This window comes from Prionailurus viverrinus, chromosome E2, assembly GCF_022837055.1.
Source record: "Prionailurus viverrinus isolate Anna chromosome E2, UM_Priviv_1.0, whole genome shotgun sequence".
Lineage (NCBI taxonomy): Eukaryota > Metazoa > Chordata > Mammalia > Carnivora > Felidae > Prionailurus > Prionailurus viverrinus.
The window spans coordinates 40,122,512-40,146,252 of record NC_062575.1 but is presented as its reverse complement, the minus strand read 5'-3'; the positions used below and the strand labels follow the sequence as shown (position 1 = coordinate 40,146,252).

The window sequence follows — 23,741 nt, the reverse complement described above, 5'->3', positions numbered from 1 at the left end:
TAAAATTTTAAAAAATATAAAACAGGGTGCCTGGGTGGCTCAGTCAGTTAAGCACTGGACTTTGGTTCAGGTCATGGTTCAGGTCATGATCTCACAGTTCGTGAGTTTGAGCCCCCCTTTGGACTCTCTGCGTGCAGAGCCTGCTTCAGATACTCTGTCTCCTTTCCTCTGCCCCTCCTCCTCTCTCAAAAAATAAACTTTAAAATAAATAAAATAAAATATTGAAATCATACAAAGTATTTTTTTCCAATCACAATGCAATGAAACTAGAAATCAGTAACAGAAAGAAAGGTGAAAAATTCACAAATACATGGAAATTTATGAGAACATGATTTAATGGGTCAAAGAAGAAATCACAAAAGAAATTAGAAAATTCCTTGAAACCAATGAAAATGGAAAATACAACATAACAAAGCTTACAGGATGCAGTGAAAGCACTGCTAAGAAAGTAATTTATATCTGGTAAACATACCTAACATTAAAAAAAAAAAAAAATCTCAAATCATAGCCTAACTGTATGCTTTAAAAGGAACTTGAAAACTGAACTGAACTAAACTGAAAGCTGGCAGACAGAAGGAACAACTAATATTAAAATGGAAATAAACTGGGAATACAAAAATCGAGAAAAATCAACAAAACTGAAAGTTGCTTTTTTGAAAAGACCAACAAAATTGACAAGCTTCTACCCAGATGGGCCAAAAAAGAGAGAGAGAGAGAGAGAGAAACACGGCTCAAATCTCTAAAATCAGAAACAAAAGTGGAGACAATTCTATTTATTTTACAGAAATAAACAGGATTATAAGAGAATACTACAAACAACTGAATGCCAACAAACTGGATGACTAGATGGACAAATTCTTAGAAACAAACGCACTACTAAAAATGATGTAAGAAGAAATAGAAAATCTGAATAGACCTGTAAGAAGTAAGGTAATTGAATCAGTAATCAAAAACCTCCCAACAATGAAAAGCCCAGGAACAGATGGCCTCATAGATTAATTCCATCAAGCATTCAAGGAAAAAATGACATCAATTCTCAAACTCTTCCAAAATACTGAAGAGGAAGGAACACATTCTGTAAAGCCAACCGAAGACATTGAAAGAAAACTACAGGCTAATATCCCTTATGAGTAGACATGCAAAAATTCCTCAACAAAATGCCAACAAATAGGGGGCTGGGGGAATTGGAGGAAGGTGGTCCAAATGTACAAATTTCTAGTTATAAGAGAAATAAACTAGGAATGTAATATGTAACTAAAATTACCACTGCTATATGATATATATGAAAGTTGTTAAGACAGTAAATCCTAAGAGTTGTCATTACAAGTAATAAAAAATATTTTTTTGTCTATTTATTTTTAATATATGTACATGAGGTGATAGATGTTAACTAAAGTTTATTGGGGTAATCATCTCACAACATGTGTAAGTCAAACCTTTATGTTGTACACCTGAAACTGAACTGATGCAGAGAAAGCCTTTGACAAAATCCAACACTACTTCACAATACAAAACACTCAAGAAACTAGAAATAGAAGGTACCTTCCTAAACATAATAAGAGTCATATATGAAAAACCCAAATTGACAAGATATTCAATAGTGAAAGACTGAACATCTTTCCCCAAAGATCAGGAACAAGATGAGGATGCCTACTATTGTATCTACACAGTACTAAAAGTTCTAGTGAGAGCAATTAGGCAAGAAAAAGAAATAAAAAGCATCCAAATTGGAAAAGAATATGTAAAATTATCCCTGTTGACAGATATGATATTATATGTAGGAAACCCAAAACATTACACACACACACACACACACACACACACACACACACGCATACACTCTGTTAAAAAACTAATAAATTCAGCAAAGTTGCAGAATACAAAATTAACACTCAAAAATAAGTTGCATTTCTGTACACTAGCAATGAACAATCTAAAAAGGAAATTAGGAAAATAATTTCCATTTACGATAGCATTAAAAAGGTATTTAGTAATAAGTTTAGAAGGCACAAGACTTACACATTAAAAATTACAAATATGTTGCTGAAAGAACATATTTAAGGAAGACACAAATAATGGAAAGACATCCTGTGTTCACGGATTACAGGGCTTAATATTGTTAAGATGTCATTTTACCCAAAGCAATCTACAAATTCAATGCAATCCCTATCAAAATCCCAACATTTTTGCAGAAACATAAGAATTCCTCCCCAAAATTCATGCACAATCTTGAGAAACCCTGAATAGTCAAAACAGTCTTTAAAAAGATCAAAGATCATACTTCTTGATTTTAAAACTTTCTACAAAGGTAGAGTAATCAAAACAATATAGTACTGGCATTAAGACAAACATATAAATCATAAAATAGGATAGAGAACCTGGAAATAAATCCTCATGTATTTCCAAACAATTTTCAACAGGGCCAAACCATTCAATGGGGGTAAAGACAGTCTTTTCAACAAATGCTATTGGGAAAACTGGATAGCCACATGCAAAACAATGAACTTGGACCCTTACTTTACACAATAAACAAAAATTAACTGAAAATGGATGAAAGACCTAAAATGAGGAGCTGAAACTATGAAATTCTTAGAAGAAAACATAGGAGGAAAGCTCCATGACATTAGATTTGGCAATGATTTCTTGGAAAGGACACTAAAAGTAAAAGCAACAAAAGGAAAAAAATAGACAAACTGGACTTCATCAAAATCTAAAACTTTTGTGCATCAAAGGACATCATCAATATATTGAAAAGGCAAACCACAGAATGAGAAAATATATATCTGATAAATCATATATCTGATAAGGGACTACTATTCAGAATATATAAAGAACTCTTATAACTCAACAAGACAACCCAATTTAAAAATGGGCAAAGGACTTGAATTGACATCTCTCCAAAGATTTTTCTACAAATGGCCAATAAGCACACAAAAAATACTCAACAAACATCTTTAGTCATTAGAGAAATGAAAATCAAACCATTAGGATGGTTATAATCAAAGAAATAGTAAACAAAGAGTTGGCAAGAATGTGGAAAAACTGGATCCTTTTGTACACTGCAGTAATGTAAAATGGCTCAACAACTGTGGAAGATAGTATGGTGGCTCTGTAAAAAACAGAATTACCAGGGAACGGCATGGAAGTTTTTTTTGTGTCTCACATCCATGAAATACACCCAAATCAACACTAACCCATCCTGCACACCTAGAAAACTGATTAGAGGATTAACACAACAATCTGTACAACCTGAACCAAAGAACTCAGCAGGTACGTGGCGCGGAGAGGTGAACTGGGGGACAGAGAAGCCACAGAGGGCAGGGAGCTGTTTTTGCTTGCAAAGAGAGCAGGGGAAAAGCACCCCTCTCCACAAAAGCAGCTAGAGAGAAAGTGGAAAAGTGGAAACAGATGCAGGGACTGAACTAAAAAAGCAGAAAGGAGAAAGGAGAGGGTTTAGATTTCACCAAGACTCTATAAAAACGGGGAGCACAGAGTTGGAAACTCCACAGCTCAATATCCGGCAGTGCTCCTGTGGGAAGGGCAAATCTCCAGGAGCAGAGTGAGGTCCGGGGTCCTCGGGTCACAGGGGACAGACAGTTCCCCTGCTGGGAGGACATTTGGTTGAAGCTGTGTGGACCCCCACAGTCAACGGTGCCAGCAGATGCCAGAGAACAACTAAATTCGCCGGTGCTAGAACAAGATCGTTAAGGGTGAGGCCTCGTGCCAGATGTGTGCTGAGATTTTCCATAATCCCTGAAACACTCCTGCTACACAATCATGTGAACATTTTCTGGGGTGGGCTGGCAGCCAGCCGCAGTCTCTGGGCATCGGCAGCAGCCTGGTCCCTAAATGTTCCTGGGTGTGGCCGGAACCCAGCCATTGCTCAGTGAAACCTCCCCCAGAAGTTCTGAGTGGGACAAAGTCTCAGTCCCTAGGAAGTGAGGGATTGGGAAACACAGCTGCATCTGAGATAAAACTCAGGAGGGAGGTGCCGCCTGGCAACCTGACAGCTTGGTCACGGACAGTGTAAAAGCAGGGAGTGGACGGAAGCCGGAGACAAAGGACAGGTGTGCAATTGCTGATCGGGAAGAACAGAGTTCTGATACTAGAGACTGGGTAGCTGGGTGACGCCATTTTCACTCCTCCCATGTATGCACATACACACCTACAAGTGCCACAACAATCCACCCCAGTAAGCTAAGCAGAGCCATCTAGTGGAGAATAGAGCCCTTACACTAAGCCACACCCAACTGGGCCAACCTCACTGTTAAGGAACACAAGTCTCTCCACCAGCTTAGTTTACAGACTATAAACTGCTTTTCAGTTTGACTTCCAGGAGAAAACAATGTAATTTCAATCATATTTCAAACTCTTCGCTGGTCCATCTATTCAACTTTCTTTTTTTTTTTTTCCTCTTTTTCATTTCATTTCTTTTTTTGAATACAGAAAGAAAAAATTTATTTTTATCTTCAATTTTTCCTAAAAATATTAATTTTTTTACTGTATTTTTTACTTTTTTGTAAATTTTTAAAATTCTATTTTACTTCCTTAATTTCATTTTATTCTATTTCACTGTATTCATTTTTTCAAATTTTCAAACATTTTCCTTTTTTTTTCCCCCTTTTTTCCCTAACCTATCAAGTTCCTTTCAACAACCAGACCAAAACACACCTAGGATCTAGCACCATTTATTAGATTCTTTTGTATGTGTGTGTGTTGTTTTTAATTTTTTTATTTTAATTTTTTTTTACCTCATTAATTCCTTTTCTTCCTTCAAAATGACGAAACAAAGGAATTCACCCCAAAAGAAAGAGCAGGAAGAAATGGAGCAGGAAGAAAAAGAGCAGGACTGAATCAACCCAGATACAAGCAAGATGTCTGAAACAGAATTTAGAATCATGATAATAAGAACACTAGCTGGGGTTGAAAATAGATTAGAATCCCTTTCTATGGAGATAAAAGAAGTACAATCTAGTCAGAATGAAATAAAAAATGTAACTGAGCTGCAATCTCAAACGGATGCCACAGCAGCAAGGATGGATAAGGCAGAGCTATGAATCAGCGATATAGAGGATAAATTTATGGAGAATAATGAAGCAGAAAAAAACGAGGGAGATGAAGGCAAAAGAGCACAATTTAAAAATCAGAGAAATCATTGACTCATTAAAAACAAACAGCATCAGAATCATAGGGGTCCAAGAAGAGGAAGAGAGAGAAAAAGGGATAGGAGTGTTATGTGAGTTAATCATAGCAGAAAACTTTCCTAACCTGGGGAAAGACCTATCAAAAGCACAGAGGACTCCCATTAGATTCAACAAAAACCGACCGTCAACAAGGCATATCATAGTCAAGTTCACAAAATATTCAAATTCACAAAAAAGGAAAGAATCATGAAAGCAGCAAGGGAAAAAAAGTCCTTAACCTACAACGGAAGACAGATCAGGTTTGCAGCAGACCTATCCACAGAAACTTGGCAGGCCAAAGGGAGTGGCAGGGTATATTCAATGTGCTGAATCAGAAAAATATGTAGCCAAGAATTCTTTATTCAGCAAGGCTGTCACTGAAAATAGAAGGAGAGATCAAAAGTTTCCCAGACAAACAAAAAGTAAAGGAGTTTGGGACCACTAAACCAGTCCTGCAAGAAATTTTAAGGGGGACTCTCTGAGGGGAGAAAACATACATACATGCATGTATGCATACATACATACATACATACATACATACATACATACAGAAGACCAAAAGCAACAAAGACTAGAAAGGACCAAAGAACACCAGAAATTCCAACTCTACGAGCAACATAATGGCAATAAATTCATATCTTTCAGTACACACTCTTAAACGTCAATGCTCCAATCAAAAGACACAGGGTAACAGAATGGATAAGAAAACAAGATCCATCTATATGCTGTTTACAAGAGACTCACTTTAGATCTAAAGACACCTTCAGATTGAAAGTAAGGGGATGGAGAACCATCTATAATGCTAATGGTCAACAAAAGAAAGCCGGAGTAGCCATACTTATAGACTAAAGACTGTAACAAGAGATGAAGGGCATTATATCATAAGTAAGGGGTCTATCCACCAAGAAGACCTAATAATTGTAAACATTTATGATCCAAAGGTGGAGGCACCCAAATATACAAATCAATTAATCACAAACATAAAGAAATTCACTGATAACAATACCATAATAGTAAGGGACTTTCAACACCCCACTTACAACAATGGACAGATCTAAACAGAAAATCAACAAGGAAACAATGGCTTTGAATAACACATGCACTTAAAAGAAATATTCAGAACATTTCACCCTAAAGCAGTGGAATATACATTCTTCTCCAGAGCACATGGAACGTTCTCCATCTCCATCTCTATCACATACTGGGACACAAATCAGCCCTCAACAAGTACAGAAGAGATCATACCGTGCATATTTTCAAACCACAATGCTGTGAAACTCAAAAGCAACCAGAAGAAAAAATTTGGAAAGATAACAAATACTTGGAGACTAAAGAACATCCTACTAAAGAATGAATGGGCTAACCAGGAAGTTAAAGAGGAAATTTGAAAGTACATGGAAACCAATGAAAATAATAACACCACAGCCCAAAACCTCTGGGATGCAGCAAAGGTGGTCAGTCGTAAGAGGGAAGTATATCGCAATCCAGGCCTTCCTAAAAAAGGAAGAAAGGTCTCAGATATACAACCTAACCCTAAACCTTAAAGAGCTGGAAAAAGAACAGCAAATAAAACCCCAAAACAGCAGAAAACAGGAAATAATAAAGATTAGAGCAGAAATCAATGCTATTGAAACAAACAAAAAAAAACCCAGTAAAACAGATCAATGAAACCAGAAGCTGGTTGAATTAACAAAACTGATAAACCACTAGCCAGTATGATCAAAAAGAAAAAGGAAAGGACCCAAATAAATAAAATCAAGAATGAAAGAGAAGTGATCACAACCAGCACAGCAGAAATAAAAACGATAATAAGAGAATATTATGAGCAATTATATGCCAATAAAATGGGCAATCTGGAAGAAATGGACAAATTTTTAGAAACATACACACTACCAAAACTGAAACAGGAAGAAAGAGAAAATTCGAACAGACCCATAACCAGTAAAGAATTAGAATTAGTAATCAAAAATCTCCCAAAAAACAGGAGTCCAGGGCCAGATGGCTTTCCAGGGGAATTCTACCAAACATCTAAGGAAGAGTTAACACCTATTCTCTTGAAGCTGTTCCAAAAAACATAAATGAAAGGAAAACTTCCAAACTCTTTCTATGAGGCCAGCATTACCTTGACTCCAAAACCAGACAGAGACCCCACTAAAAAGGGGAACTACAGACCAATTTCCCTGATGAACATGGATGCAAAAATCCTCAAAAGGTATCAGCCAACCAGATCCAACAATACATTAAAAAAATTATTCACCACGACCAAGTGGGATTTATACCTGGGATGCAGGGCTGGTTCAATATTTGCAAAACAATTAATATGATTCACACATCAATAAAAGAAAGGACAAGAACCATATGACCTTCTCAATAGATGCAGAGAAACATTTGACAAAATACAGCATCCTTTCTTGATAAAAACCCTCCAGAAAGTAGGGATAGAAGGATTGTACCTCAAGATTATAAAAGCCATATAAGAAAGACCCAACTCTAACATCATCCTCAATGGGGAAAAACTGAAAGCTCCCTCTAAGGTCAGGAACAAGACAGGGATGTCCACTTTCGCCACAGTTACTCAACACAGTATTGGAAGTCTCAGCCTCAGAAATCAGACAACACAAAGAAATAAAAGGCATCCAAATCGGCCAGGAGGAGGCCAAATTTTCACTCTTCACAGATGGCAGGATACTCTATATGGAAAACCCAAAAGATTCCACCAAAAACTGCTAGAACTGATCCATGAATTCAGCAAAGTTGTAGGATATAAAATCAATGTACAGAAATTGGTTGCATTCCTACACATTGACAATGAACCAACAGAAAAAGATATCAAGGAATCGATCCCAAATTACAACTGCCCCAAAAAACATAAAATACCTAGGAATAAATCTAACCAAAGAGGTGAAAAACCTATACACTGAAAACTATAGAAACCTTATGAAAGAAATTGAAGACACACCAAAAAAAGGAAAATATTCCATGCTCTTGGACAGAAGGACAAATATTGTTAAAATGTCAATACTACCCAAAGCAATCTACATATTCAATGCAATACCTATCAAAATAACACCAGCTCTTCACAGAGCTAGAGCAAACAATCCCTAAAATTTGTATGGAACCAGAAAAGACCCCGAATAGCCAAATCAATCTTGAAAAAGAAAACCAAAGCTGGAGGCATCAGGATCCTGAACTTCAAGCTGTATTACAAAGCTGTAATCATCAGGGGTGCCTGGGTGGCTCAGTCAGTTAAGTGTCTGACTTCGGCTCAGGTCATGATCTCACCACTTGTGAGTTCAAGCCCCGCATTGGGCTCTGTGCTGACAGCTCAGAGCCTGGAGTCTGCTTCAGATTCTGTGTCCCACTTCTCTCTCTGCCTCTCCCTCACTCATGCTCTGTCTCTGGCTCTTCCTCAACAATAAACACAACATTAAAAAATTTTTTTTTACAAAGCTATAATCCTCTAGACAGGATGGTACTGGCACAAAAACAGACACTTAGATCAATGGACCAGAATAGAGAACCCAGAAATGGACCCACAAATGTATGGCCAACTAATCTTTGACAAAGCAGGAAAGAATATCCAATGGAATAAAGACAGTCTCTTCAGCAACTGGTGCTGGGAAAACTGGATAAAGACATGTAGAAAAATGAACCTGGACCACTTACTTACACCATACACAAAAATAAACTCAAATGGATGAAAGACCTCAATGTAAGACAGGAAGCCATCAAAATCCTCAAGGAGAAAGCAGGCAAAATGCTCTTGACCTTGGCTGCAGCAACTGTTTACTTAACACGTCTCCAGAGACAAGGGAAACAAAAGCAAAAATGAACTATTGGGACCTCACCAAAATAAAAAGCTTCTACACAGTAAAGGAAACAATCAGCAAAACTAAAAGGCAACTGACAGAATGGGAGAAGATATCTGCAAACAACATATCAGATAAAGGGTTAGTCTCCAAAATCTATAAAGAACTTATCAAACTCAACACCCAAAAAACAAATAATCCAGTGAAGAAATGGGCAAAAGAAATGAATAGACACTTCGGAAAATAAGATATCCAGATGGCCAACCAACACATGAAAAAATGCTCAACATCACTCATCATCAGGGAAACACAAATCAAAACCACAATGAGATACCACCTCACACCTGTCAGAATGGCTAACATTAACAACTCAGGCAACAACAGACATTGGCAAGGATGCAGAGAAAGAGGATCTTTTGCACTGCTGGTGGGAATGCAAACTGGTGCAGCCACTCTGGATACAGAGGTTCCTCAAAAAAATTAAAAACAGAACTACCTTACGACCCAGCAATTGCACTACTAGGTATTTATCCAAGGGATACAGGTGTGCTGTTTCGAAGGAACACATGCACCCCAATGTTTACAGCAGCATTATCAACAATAGCCAAAGTATGGAAAGAGCCCAAATGTCCATAGATGGATGAATGGATAAAGAAGATGTGGTATAGATACACAATGGAGTATTACTCGGCAATCAAAAAGAATGAAATCTTGCCATTTGCAACTACGTGAATCCAACTAGAGGATAGTATGCTAAGTGAAATTAGTCAGAGAAAGACAAATATCATATGACTTCATTCATATAAGGACTTTAAGAGACAAAACAGATGGACATAAGGGAAGGGAAGCAAAAATAATATAAAAACAGGGAGGGGGACAAAACATAAGAGACTCTTAAATATGGAGAACAAACGGGGTTATTCGAGGAGTTGTGGGCGGGGGGGTGGGCTAAATGGTTAAGGGACATTAAGGAATCTACTCCTGAAATCACTGTTGCACTATACGCTAACTTGGATGTAAATTTAAAAAATAAATTAAACAGAATAAAAAAAATAAGATTAAACTCCTACCATGTGGAAAAAAGAAAAAAAAAAAAAAGAATTATCTCAGAAAATGAGATAGAAATCCATTTTAACTTTTGTCCACATGAGTAACACTGGCCTGGCACTAGAGTTGCCAGATTTTAGCAAATAAAAAAATACGTAAAATAACCAGTTTAGTTTGAATTTCAGATAAAAATGAATAATGTTTTAGTATAAGTATGTCCCATGCAATATTTTGGACATGCATACTAAAAAATTATTTGTTGTTTATCTGAAAATTAAATTTAACTGAGCATCCTGTATTCTACCTGGCAGTCCTACTTGGTAGCATTTATTGAACAAGCTATTCTTTATCTCTTGACCTGCAATGGCATTTCTGTCTTTTCTCAGATTCACATACATGTGTGGATTCCTCTGTGTTCTCTATTCTGTTCCAGTGTCTATATATTTCTTAATTACAATAGCTTTATAGTAAGATTTTCTGTGACTGCTCAAGTCCCCTGATGATTCTTCTTATTCAGAATTATTGACTAGTGCCTTCAGACCTATGTTAGATAATTTTAGTAAAAATGGAAGTTTTTGCCATGTTCTTTATTGGGAGTGCTTGTCATTTGGCAAGTCATTTGGCAAGCCATTTGGCAAGCAGTCTTCTTGGCTGAGATATATAAATATATATCAGGCTAAGGAAATGTCTATCTAGTCCTATTTAATTTTTAATATCAAGAATGAACATTAAAATTATTGAATCAAAAAAAGTAGAATTACCATACAACCTAGCAATTCCATTTTTGAATATATACCTCAGTCAAAAGCAGAGAATTGAACAGATATTTTTTATACCCATGTTCACAACAGCCAAAAGGTAAAAACAACCCATGTGACCACTGACATAAGAACAGATAAACAAAATGTATATATATATATACAATAGAATATAATTCAACCTTAAAAAGGAAGGAAATTCTGATGCATTCTACAACATGGATGAATCCTAAAAACATTATGCTCAGTGAAATGAGCTAGTCACTAAAAGACAAATATTATGATTCTATTTATATCAGGTATCTAGAATAAACAAATTTCACAGACAGAAAAAGTAGAATATTGCTTACCGGGTGCTACTTGGGAGGGAGGAATGAGGAGTTATTGTTTATAATACAGAGTTTCAGTTTGGGAAAATGAAAAAGTTCTTGAGATGGATAGTGATTATGGTTAAACAACCACCATAAATACACTTAATACCACCAAACTGTACCTTTAAAAATGGCTAAAATGATAAACTTTATGTACATTTTACCACAATAAACAGATGGAAAGAAGGAATAGAGGGAGAAAAGGTGAGGGAGAATGGGGGAAAAGGAGGGAAGTCAGTTGAGTGGGAGATAATCTTATTATTTACCATTATGATCAAAAAAGGAGTAGCTAAATAAATTATGTCATACCCATACAACGCTCTGCAGCCATTAACAAAGATAGCAAGATGTAAAAAAAACATGCTACCATTTCAGTAGGTGTGTATATAATGGGTTAGGAATGCATAAGTCTTTAGATGCAAACACACAAAATGGTATGATCCTGATAACAGTAACGTCTCCAAGTTGACCAAATGGATGCTAAGGGACAGCAGAAGGGATACTTATTTTTCAAAGAAATCCTTTAAATTTTGTGCCATCTCCAAATATAACCTTTTCAAAGAAATGAAGTCTCTCTCCAATTTCCCCCATACCTTCCTAGCCCTAAGTAACCACTAATAGAGTTTTTGTTTTATAGACTGCCTATTCTACATATTTCATATAAACGGAATCATATAATATGTAGTCTTTTGTAGCTTTTTTCATTTACCATATTGTTTTCAAGGCACATTTCTTTTTCTTGCCAAACAACATTCACATTTATCTATTCACTAGGTGACAGACATTTAGGTTGTTTACACTTTTTGGCTATTACGAATAATGCTACTAATATTCATGTACAAGTTTCGGTGCAGACACATGTTTTTACTTTCTCTTGGGTATACTGCCTAGGTGTGGAAAAGAACTATATGGTAAACTCAATGTTTAACTTTATGAAAAATTCCAAACTGTTTTCCAAAGTGGCTACACCAATTTACAATCCCACCAGCAACATATGAGGTTTGAGTTTTCCATATCCTCTCTAATACAAGTTATTGTCTGTCTTTTTAATTACAGCTTATTCTAGTTGGGATGAAATGGTATCCTTTTGTGATGTGGACTACTAATTCACTTTTGACAAAAGTACAAAGGCAACTGAATGAAGAAAGGATTTGCAACAAATGACGTTAGAACAACCGGACATCCATACGTAAAAATATTGAGACTTGAACCTCACACCTTGTACGGAAATTAACTTAAAATGGGTCACAGATGCAAGTATAAAATGTTCAACTATAAACATTTTATCGAAGAAAACAGAAAATCTTCATGAACTGAGATTAGGTAAAGCATTCTAGATATGACACCAAACACATCATCCATAAAAGAAACAAATAAACTAGATTTCAAAATTAAGAACTTTGCTCTGGAAATAAACTGTTATGAGAATAAAAAGACAAGATGCATCCTGAGAAAAATATTTGCAAATCACGTATTTAACCAACAACTTGTATCCAGAATATATGAAGAACTCTCAAAACTCAAGAGTAAGACAAAATACAACCAAACTTTTAAAAATGAGCAAAAGACTTCAACAGATCAAAGAGGATACGTAAATGACAGGTAAGTACATGAATCAATGCTCAACATCATTAGCCATTAGGGAAATACAAATTAAAACCGCTTTACATCTGCTGAAATGGCTTAAATTTTAAAAAATAACACCAAATGCTGGTGAGGACACAAAGCTACTAGGGCTTTCACACCTGCTAGGACTGGGGGAATGTTACACAATACAGCTTCTCTGGAAAAGAGCTTGAAAGTTTCTTAAAAACTAAACACACACTCACCATATGACCTAGTAATCTAACTTGTAGGTGTTCTATCAACAGCAAAGAAATTTAATAGTAACACAAAGCACAAAGGTTCATGTCAGCTCTGTTCGTAATTCCAGAAAATGAAAGCAAACCAAATGTCCTCTAATGGATGAACAGAAAAACTGTGGTACGTGAATATAATGGAAAAATACTGAGCGGTAAAAAAGAATGAGCTTTTCATACACAGTACAACTTAAGTGAGGCATTATGGTGAGTGAAAGAAGTCAGTCTCAGAAGGTTACGACATTCTGGAAAAGGTAAAATTAATAGTAATAGATACAGATTGTGATTGTCAGGTCTTACAAAGGTAGGGTGTGACCACAAAGGGAAAGCATGAGGGAGTTTGCCCTGACTAGTGTATCCTGTATCCTATATTCTGATAGTGGCAATGGTTAAATAAATCTTTACTTATGTCGTGATTCACGGAACAGTATACCAAACTAAAAAGTCAATTTCACTCTAATAATCTTAAAATTTTTGAAAAAATTTTAAAAAGCTGATCATATTCATGTTAAATGGCAAAAATGCAAGATGTGAGCACAAAAGAATGGGCCACTCTTAAAGATCATCTCCTTTAGAGACACCTCCTCTGAATCCTTTTGTAAGTCCATTCTTGTCCTTAATTTTGACTACTTTTGAAACATGCAGACCTCCCTCCACCTTTTCCAATTACTCTGTCAACAGTGAGGTAGGTGACTGTGTGTTTAATTTGCTATATTTCTTCTTCCATAAGAAAAATAAAGTATCTTTTCTTAATAAATGTTAGATATCACAATATATCTAAACATTTTCTTTAGTTATTAAAATGAGTATAAAATTGTGTGCAGAAAACAACTTTTCAGAATTTATAATAGGTTCTCAAATGTAATGTATAGGTATGTATTCTGAAAATTATTTTTTATCAACACTGATCCCAAAAGTCATGTTTGGTCATTTCCCAAAAACATTTTTAACAATGGAAAATGATTTACCAAAACATGCTTCTCTATTCTAGAGCTCTATTCTACTAGAAGCATTCTCTCATTAATATATGAAGTCATAACTGATTTCTAAAGATTTCTTTGCTGAAATATCCATATGATAATCAAAATGAACAACATTCAACAGACTATGAACTGATTTCATATCAGCAGAGCCACCCTAGTAAATAAGAATGCTTTCCCCACTAAGGAAGGCCTTTAAGAAAGAATTATGCTCATTCTTTTTCCTCTAATGTACATGACTTATTTTCATGAAGTAATGCCAAAAGAATTACCATTGCTAGAAATTATATACAGGCCTAACAATAAGATTCTGATTAGTGTCACAAAAGATCAAAATATGTTATCAATTATAAACTTATAGGAGTTGATTTGCAATTAGAGTATCCAAATATAGATCCCACAATTTCACTGAGTAAATGAGTTCTCTAACTAGTACCCACTCAAATGTATAAGAGAAATAATTTCAGCTTTAGAAAACTCAGCCGCTTTTTATCTATATGACCTCATTTATGCAGAAGAATCCTCAAAAATTTATTTTCAAACACACATTTAACTAGAAGGTTAAAAAGCAGGTAGGGGTGATATTATACTATCAATTTAAGCTTTTTAGAAATAAAAACATAGATATTAAACAAATCTAATTTTAAAATGCAACTACGCTAGAACTGAAGCCAATTACAACATGTATATGTGCATATGTATACACCAACAAACAGTATCACAGATAAACAAAACTTAAAGAACCACCTCAATAAAATGAGGCAGAGTCCTCAAATCACTGAACAAGTATAAGGGCCCTGTTTTGGGTAGCAACTTCTCCACACCTGGACTCCTCTGTAAGATGAAAATATGACTTCTTCTAAACCAAAAAGCATGTTTAAAAATTGTTTCTACTTTTGCTAATAGGGATCTCTCTTAGTTCAACAAGAAAAGGAAATTCCTTCTGTGTACTAAAGAATTAAAAGCAAAAGTAAGTTTATGGAAGCAACTGAAACAAATTATAAAATATAAAATGACCCCAAATCTTATGTCTTCCCAACTTCTACTCATAAAACCACATATTAACAACTTTTATACTTTGTAGTTTCTGAAAACATACTAATGTGGGTGGCTTTTCCAACTCAGATGTTCCATTCTCCAGCTTACATTCTCAAATGTTGGTTCTACTCAAACTACCTACAGTTCAACGGAATCACAAATAGTCTGGACTAATACATCATGAACAATACTTTTAGTATCAGCTTGGCACTTTGTGAACTAATAAACATCCAGCAGGGATACATCATTTGTAACTGGTACATACGTTCTTTCCGATGCTCGACTAAGCCCACAGCCTGCTTTGCTGAGCACTTTGCAAACCAATTGTCCCCAAGTAAAACGGTGACTTCATTAGTATGGACAAGTTTTCCTGGCATGAAGGCAAAGGGACCAAATGGTACCTATTGTTGAAAGAAAGGAGAGAGAGAGAGAGAGAGAGAGAGGATGGATGTGGGAGAGAGGAAGGGAGGCAAAAAAATTAAAAACACTAAAAAATACATTTTATGACACACTTAGCATTAAAAAGCTCTGTGCTGACACTAAGAAAAAATGTCAACTTCATAGAAATTTAACATTAAAGTTACACTAGGAAAACATATACAAAATTGCTTTAGTTTAATAAATCAATGTTAAAACAAGAAAAGCAATCTGCACATTTACATAAGCTTTCAGAGAAATTAGCACTGTCTCTGAATGTTTATACTTTGTGTTCATTCATAAATCTAAATGAAAGCAAACTAATAATGAAATATTAAGTTAATAAAGAATACCTTTGATTAAAAAAACTGAAAATTGTTTCTAAAAAAATAACCATTTTTAAACAAAGCTGGAATTAACAAATAGCTTTAATGAGTCTACAAATTTTACAAAATAATTGGGCTAGTATAATAAAGAACAATACATTTACAAAACATTTGGGCTAGTGCAATTAAGAACAAAGTCTTCATGAAAAAGAAAATTCATGCAATGAAAGAATCTAATCCAGGGCTCACAAATAGATCACTATGTCAATACGAAGATCACTCAGACAAAAATCAGCAGTACCTTTTTATAAAAAAAATCAATGTTCTAGGATGTAATTCTGTGAATTATACAACATTATGGTCTATTCCTGCTCTGGCTACCAGGAAACAACTAAGTGCCATATTTCTGTCTTAATTACAGTTTTCTAACACAAGTAAATTTGCATACCAAATCTGTCAAATTTTGTTCTAACATTTATGCCATTTGTGTTACCAAAATGTGATAATTTAATATAAATCTGAAAAAAAAAGAAAAAAGTAAATACCAACTATTACAACAATTAGTGGATTGTTTTAAAGTAAAACAACTTCTCTTGCTATGGTAGTTACTTCAGATACTATTAGCTTGTCAATTTGTGAATCAATATACATAAAGCAAAGAAACATCTTACTTTACATAGTATCTTTATAAGAAACAGCATACTACTTTAAAAGCAACACACCAAACATACCATGATATTATAAGACAACTTATCAGGCAAGGTACTGAGTCTTTCTTGAAGGGCATTATAGTCATTATCTACCTTCTTCCTGTTGATGAAAAAATAGCAGATACTAAATGAACACACAAATTAACAATTCCTCGAGTAGACTACGTATCAAAAGACAAACTAATCAAAAACCCAATTTTAGCAATTTAAATATTAAAGTATTTTTTAATTTTAAAATCCTATGTTTACCAAGCTTAGCAGTGGCATTATTCAACCATACAGTTATCAAAGAATTAAGCCTTTCAAGGACTTTGGTTTTAGAACTAGAACACACGTCTTGAGAATTAGTGTTTCGTAAGGTAGAAGATCATCTGAACTAAATAAAATATGTAAATAAAGGAGATACTACTGAGGAAGGGCCTGATGTTTAGAGAAAAGAGGGACTTACAATGAAGGAAGAAGGGATTTAATAAAACTTGAGGAAATAAGCTCTGGCTGCAGAGCAGAAAGCATAAACCCAAAATTCGACCAGATGCTTCAGTCCTCTGAAACCTTAAAGCTGAAAACTGTGTAATAACCCTTCAGTTATTCATACTAATGTGATTAAGATGAGGGAGAATCAACCAGGAGCTAGAAAACACTAGGTAGAGGTAATACAAATGTGGCTTTGGAGCCTGTTTCAGGTATACCAAGACAGAGCTACCTAATAAATTAATTTCAAACAACCAAAAGATATAGGAGCAGAGATGGTCATATGTTTCCACATTATGAACCCAGTTCTTACACCTGTTGGAAATGAACAGTCCTTCATGCAGATGCCTGTTTTCAAACCTTCTCTGAAAATTAGGTTTTCAAAGGGTTCTTTGCAAGTATAGGCTGCAGGCTAAACCAGTGTGTGCACAGCAAAATTTTAAAGCAAAGGGGTGTTTTCAACTTACAAAAAAATAACAAAAACTCACCAATTCAGCAAGTAATTTTTAAAAACATGTAGATATTGCTAAACTGAAATTAGAATAAATTGCAACACAGATAATCGCTCTCCAGATAATAAAAATGACTGCTCTAAAAACATCCTGGAATTGATTTCAGTTTACTCCTCCGTGCCCATAAAGCAAGAGGAGCATATTAATAAAAATTATTTGATCTGAAAAATATCAAGGAATTTCACTTATATACTATGTTATTCATCCTAAAAATATTCCTGTAGTAAATGTCACTCATCAACATTTTCCTTATTCAAAAAAAGTAGAAGGAAGATGGGAAAACCACAATTTAAGAGAAATCAGATTGCCTTGATCAAAAGAGCAGCAAGCAATGAATTTATCCTAGGTCTTCTGACCTACATTCTTTCACGCGAGCTTTTTTATTTTCTAGTGTTCGAGTGCTTTTGTAAAATGTTCCCTCAAAATATTTTATAAACATAAAATGTCTTTATTCTATTTGTTTAAGGAGGAAAAAAAATCATCCTTCTGGATAAGTTTTATAAAAATAAAATGATTTAAAAAGGCTTCATGCCCAGGGCTACATACCAGAAAGAGCTTGGCTTTGAAGTCAGGCTAGGGGGTGAATCCAGCTCCAGTTAAGACTAACCCTAGTCTTAACATCTTCAGTGGTAAAAACCTGAATAATGCCTAACTATCTCTCAGGTTCAAGAGAGAGAAAAAGGGTTTAGCAATAACATCTATGTTGAGTATCTAATATCCTTCATGAGCTATCAAAAAACACCAATTTAAAAATTTTCAAGAAAGACTATTACCCACTAAGGTAAAATTCCATTGTGTTAAATTCATTCAACTTGATACAAAGAGCAGGACTTCTTGAAGTACAGTAGAGCTAAATGTTACCATTCAGGGGGCTTCTGGAGATAGGGTTGGTGTGAGCAATAAATGGGATACTGTCTATAAAGAACTGATTTGGTACAATACCTGCACATAGTAAACACTCATTACTAAATCTAACAAACACTAACAGTTTGTATGTTTTAGATAAGTAATTCAGCAAATGCTCAAGGACTATACATCAGTTTAGATGTCTAAATGTTTCTGCGACTGCTAAAAAGCTAGTATTAGGGGCGCCTGAGTGGCTCAGTCGGTTGAGCATCTGACGTCAACTCAGGTCATGATCTCATGTGGTGGGTTCGAGTCCCACGTCAGTCTGTGCTGACAACTCAATGCAGCCTGGAGCCTCCTTTAAATTGTGTTGTCTCCCTCTCTCTCTGCTCCTCCCGCACAACGCTCACTCTTGTGCTCTCTTGTTTCTCAAAAAAAAGTAAAATGTTTTTTTAAAAATTTTTAAATAAATAAAAATAAAAAAAGTAAATAAAAATAAAAACAAATAAAAATAAATATATAAGATTAAAAAAAACTAAAGTTAGCATTCAGTATGTTTTATTTTAGTAACTACACCTGGAAAAAGGAGACTCCCTAAAACATCTCTTTTGTATATTAAAAGAATAGTAGATTGAACCACTGACGAGATCCATGTCAATATTCCAAATCAAGTATGTTCAGTTTTAAACGTATCACTGATTCTCTCTAGAACAAAGCTGTGGATATACTGGAGAACAGTTTAAGATCAGAGTTGCTATTTATAAATTCGGAGTTGTTTTCTAAAAATACAAAAACAAAAACAAAAAGAAAAGAAAAAATTTAAAATGCAGCCCATGCAGAATTATTTTCTGAAGGAAGACAAGTAGGAGACAAGCAGTGTCCCTGGGAGAAATTATGGCTTGAGAAACTCTTTCTCTAAAGGTCCCACTAGTAGAAATATCCAGGATCAAGCACTTTGGTAAAAGAGTTTGTCTGTTCTACAAATAGTCCCTCTAATAGGGATTAAATAATCCCATTAAAGATCATAAAGCCTATGCAGCAGAAAATACAAGAATGAATCTAAGAACTATTGTGTTACAGAAGGTAAGTAGGGGATCTTTATTTGCACCAAAATTTGAAGAGTTTGTTTTTTCTATTTTACTACTTAGAAACACATACTTTTTAGACACTGTAGTAATATTTAAATATGTATTCAGAAGAGGGAATTGCTTAATTTTTTTTCAAATGGAAATAAAACACAGATATCATCAGAGATAAACCACTCAAGCCTACTTACTTATAATAACCCTAACCTGGAGGTCTTCATCATATCTGATACTTACAGATTAGGTTCAGGCTTCGATTCTTAACTTTTAAAAGTTATCTAATAAAGAAGATTTAATTTACAACAGATATCCTCCTGCAATTTTCCTTATAGAAAATAAGAATTCAGGGTGCCTGGCTGGTTCAGTCAGTAGAGCATGTGACTCTTGATCCCATGTAAATTCAAGCCCCATGTTGGGTATAGAGATTACCTAAAAATCTTTTTATTTATTTATTTTTTTTAACGTTTATTTATGTTTGAGACAGAGAGAGACACAGCATGAACAGGGGAGGGGCAGAGAGAGAGGGAGACACAGAATCTGAAACAGGCTCCAGGCTCTGAGCGGTCAGCACAGAGCCCGACGTGGGGCTCGAACTCACGGACCGTGAGATCATGACCTGAGCCGAAGTCGGACGCTTAACCGACCGAGCCACCTAGGCGCCCCACCTAAAAATCTTTTAAAAAGTTAAATAAGAACTAAAGCACTGCACTAAGTCATATGTAAGAAACTTTATAATCTTCTTCTGAATCTTGCTAATCATGTGCTATACGCCTTGAAAAGCACCTTTTGTTTTAAAAAGCAGAAGCAAAGAAGGACATAGAACAACTACAAATTAGCTTTAACCTTAAGGATGAATCAGGATAAATACCATAAGAAACACCTTATTTTCATAAAACTGTGAAAAGTATGAGAGCAAGTTAAATGATGTGAATGCTCAAGTATTTACAGGTGAAGTACACTGACTTACTTTGAAATACATCAGGGAAAAAGGGATTAACGGCTTGAGATAAGGATAGGTATATGATCAAGGTTCACCTACACAATTCTTTCAACTTTTCTGTATGTTTGAAGATTTTCATAATAAAATATTAAAAAGGAGATGGAGGGAATATGAGAGTGAGTCCATATTTTTAATCTTCTTCTTAAATGCAACTGACAAATCTTTGTAAAGAAAAAAAGTTCTATATTCCTTGTTTGAGGGAAGAAGAAAGTCTCCAAACCAACATTCATCTTTATATAATAAAAAAGGAAATAAAATTTAAATAACTGATTGAAATAAGATTTTGCTAATTTTCAACTAAAAGTAGTAAGCTGGAATAGGCAGAAATAGTGACATTAAGCCTGTAGGGTTTTTTGGGTTTTTTTAAATCTCCATTCTCTCTCCTTTACTTAATGTCCTAAACATAAAAAGCAGGAAACATCAAACGATTATTGGGGGGGGGGGGGGGGGGTTGCGGGAAGGAAAAGGGCTTTACATTCATATTAATATCTGGATTAATCTGGGACAGAGTTATTTTAAGTTTTTAATTTAAGAAATTATAAAACCCAAAGATTCTGGAATCTAAGTAACTATATAATCTTATTTAGAAATGATTTTTAGTCCATCATACCCACATTAGAACTTCCTGTTAAGAATTCAAGAAAATCTTTGTTTTAATTCATTTCACCATTTATTGAGTTTCTACTCTGCTACCAAGCCTTATGCCATATGCTGCAGGGATCATCACTCAAATATAACATGCCTTGTTTTATTTCTTTGCATTGCTTCTTTGTTAAAAACCCACTAGCTTGATGGATGCCTGGGCTTTTATCTCTAAAATTAAGAAAATATAGGCACAGATTATATACAGGTAAAGAGGAAAGTCTTCTTATTACTAAAGAAAGGAATGATAATGATTTTTTTTTCAAAGTATTCTCTTAAAAAGTCTAAATAAATTGTTAAGGTTATATTAAACAATGAAAACATTCTTGAAAGGAGGATTTACATTGTAAAGGATCTACAATTTGGGTGAGAAGGGAGACACATTAAAGATTAAAATGTATCTGTGTTAAATTTCTATTACTTTTTTTTAAATGGTTAAGGCAAAATACCATTAAATGAAATCTACAACAAAATTCAGGCAATATGGTGGCATACTCCTTTTTCTCAACTCTTTATACCTAGGAAATTTATGCTACCAGAAGACACTGATGAAATATTCCATGTTCTTTATACTTATGAATCCATCAAAAAACTTTATTAGAAACAGATACAAAAATGAACCTAAATATAAATACTTCTAATTTTTCTAAAGTTAACAAAAGAAAATTATCCAAGAGAGACAGACACAGCTAACATTCTGCTAGATTTCCTCAATTTAACGTCTCAACAATAAGACAACAGAGTACAATGGATTATACACAGCAAAGCTGGGACTAAGGAAATTGTTTCGAGTATTCTACCAACAAACATGTACATGTGACTTCAGACTTGTCAGTTATCATGGGTACCTGTTTCTTCATTCATTAGTGTTCTTTCACTCTAAGAATAAAATGAGATGCAAATGTGAAGAACATTTAAAAATTACACAAAAACACATCACTCTAAGTGTGAAAGAAATGCCCCAAAGTGCTTCCTGGTTCAGTTAGCTTTGGGTGATGAGTATAGATAATTTTAATTTTGTTTATTTTCCAAGTTTTTTACAACTGATACATATTTCTGTACCAAATCAGAAAAAAGCCTTTCAGAAAAGATGAATTTAGCTACAAGTTTATAACTCACTTAAGCTCTGAATGTTTGTGCCATTCTGGATTCTAATTTATAGGTTTTGTCATTTTGTTTTCAACTTTCTATGCTTTATTTCTAAAGTATATTTCAGAAAAAAGAAAACTTTTTGTATGTTGTTTTCCTAGAGCAGTGGTTCACAGCCATTTAAGGTCACTGATACCTATGAGAAACTGATAAAAACACTAGATTCTTGGGGCACCTGGGTGGCTCAGTCGGTTGAGCGTCCGACTTTGGCTCAGGTCATGATCTCGCAGTCCAGAGTTCAAATCCGGTGTTGGGCTCTGTGCTGACAGCTCAGAGCCTGGAGTCTGTGTCTCCCTCTCCCTCTGCCCCTCCCCCGTTTGTGCACACAAGTGCATGCTCTCTCAAAAATAAACATTAAAAAAATTTAAAAATAAAATAAAATGATTAAAAAACCCTACTAGATTCTTTCCTGATAGAATAAAAGGCCCTATAATCTGCATATAATTTCAGTAGAAGCCACTCATAAATCCCTTGAGGTCATAATTTTTTTTATGAGGTCTTGTAACAGAAAAAAAGAGCAATCCTGTTTTTAAATATGTAAAATTCTCAAAAGTATCTTTAACTCAGTTAATTTAAATAAAAACAGGAAAACCACTGCCAATGTAGTCAAGTTCAATATAAATTAGTAAAAATATTAAACTGTACTCATGCCTCAATTTTTTTTACCACCTACATTTTCCTTAGTCACCCTCAAGTATCTTTAGTGTATCAGAATTTAGACTTTTGTACCTCAAAAAGGAACAAGACTCTGGATTATCACTGAGTGCTCCACCTCTTGGTCAAGCACTGTTGTTGTCATATTCACACCTTTATCCCCACATGGTACTCTTCAGTGCTTAAAAGTTTTATTGTATACTGTCTTATAAAAAAATAAATTAACATGAATAGAAAATGAAAAACCTCAAAACGCAAGGAGATGTAGCTGTCAAACAATACAGTTAAGAAGAGGATTTTGAAAAGTCATTATGTATGCCAAATAAAATTGAGATGTAGCATCAGTCAGAGTCACCAGATTTAAGGTGATGTGGGAAACTGTGAGCCAAACAATGTATATATGAACACTGTGAATAATACATAATCAAAGACTCTGTTATAGATGACAAGATGTACTTAGGGATTTTTGTAAAATCCCTTAAAAAATTCCCTTTTATTTAAAAAAAAAAAAACAACTCCGCTATAAAAAAAAATCCTCTATAATGCATTATTTTCCATTTTATTTTCAGAAAACCATCAAGCATTAAACTACTGTGGCTCTTACAAAAATGATACAAAGGCTAGGGGACTACTAGAAGTAACAAATTCTAACAGCAATTTAAAAACCATTAACTTTTTTAAAAAACAAAAGCATTTACAGTTTGACCTTGGTGACATAAATACACATACAGAATTAAGAAGCTGAAGCAAATAAAACAAAATGTTTTAAAAAGAGGGAGAATTAGTTTCTCTTTAGAATTATGAGTAAATTTATCATTATTCTATTCTTATTTCAACCTTTCTATATATGTGTATTCATTTTATACTCAGGACAAAAAATTAAA

General features: G+C 34.6%; 1 protein-coding gene across 5 annotated transcripts in view; it reads right to left on the bottom strand.

Moving 5' to 3' along the window:
- Positions 1-23,741, bottom strand: part of URI1 (URI1 prefoldin like chaperone) — a 99,458-nt gene that overhangs the window by 22,924 nt on the left and 52,793 nt on the right. For all 5 annotated transcript variants that reach the window (XM_047834973.1, XM_047834974.1, XM_047834975.1 and 2 more), the window contains 2 exons: positions 16,520-16,598; positions 15,311-15,446 (listed from right to left, as the gene is read on the bottom strand). In XM_047834973.1, the coding sequence (XP_047690929.1) occupies positions 15,311-15,446; positions 16,520-16,598 (215 nt within the window). The remainder of the gene's footprint in view (positions 1-15,310; positions 15,447-16,519; positions 16,599-23,741) is intronic.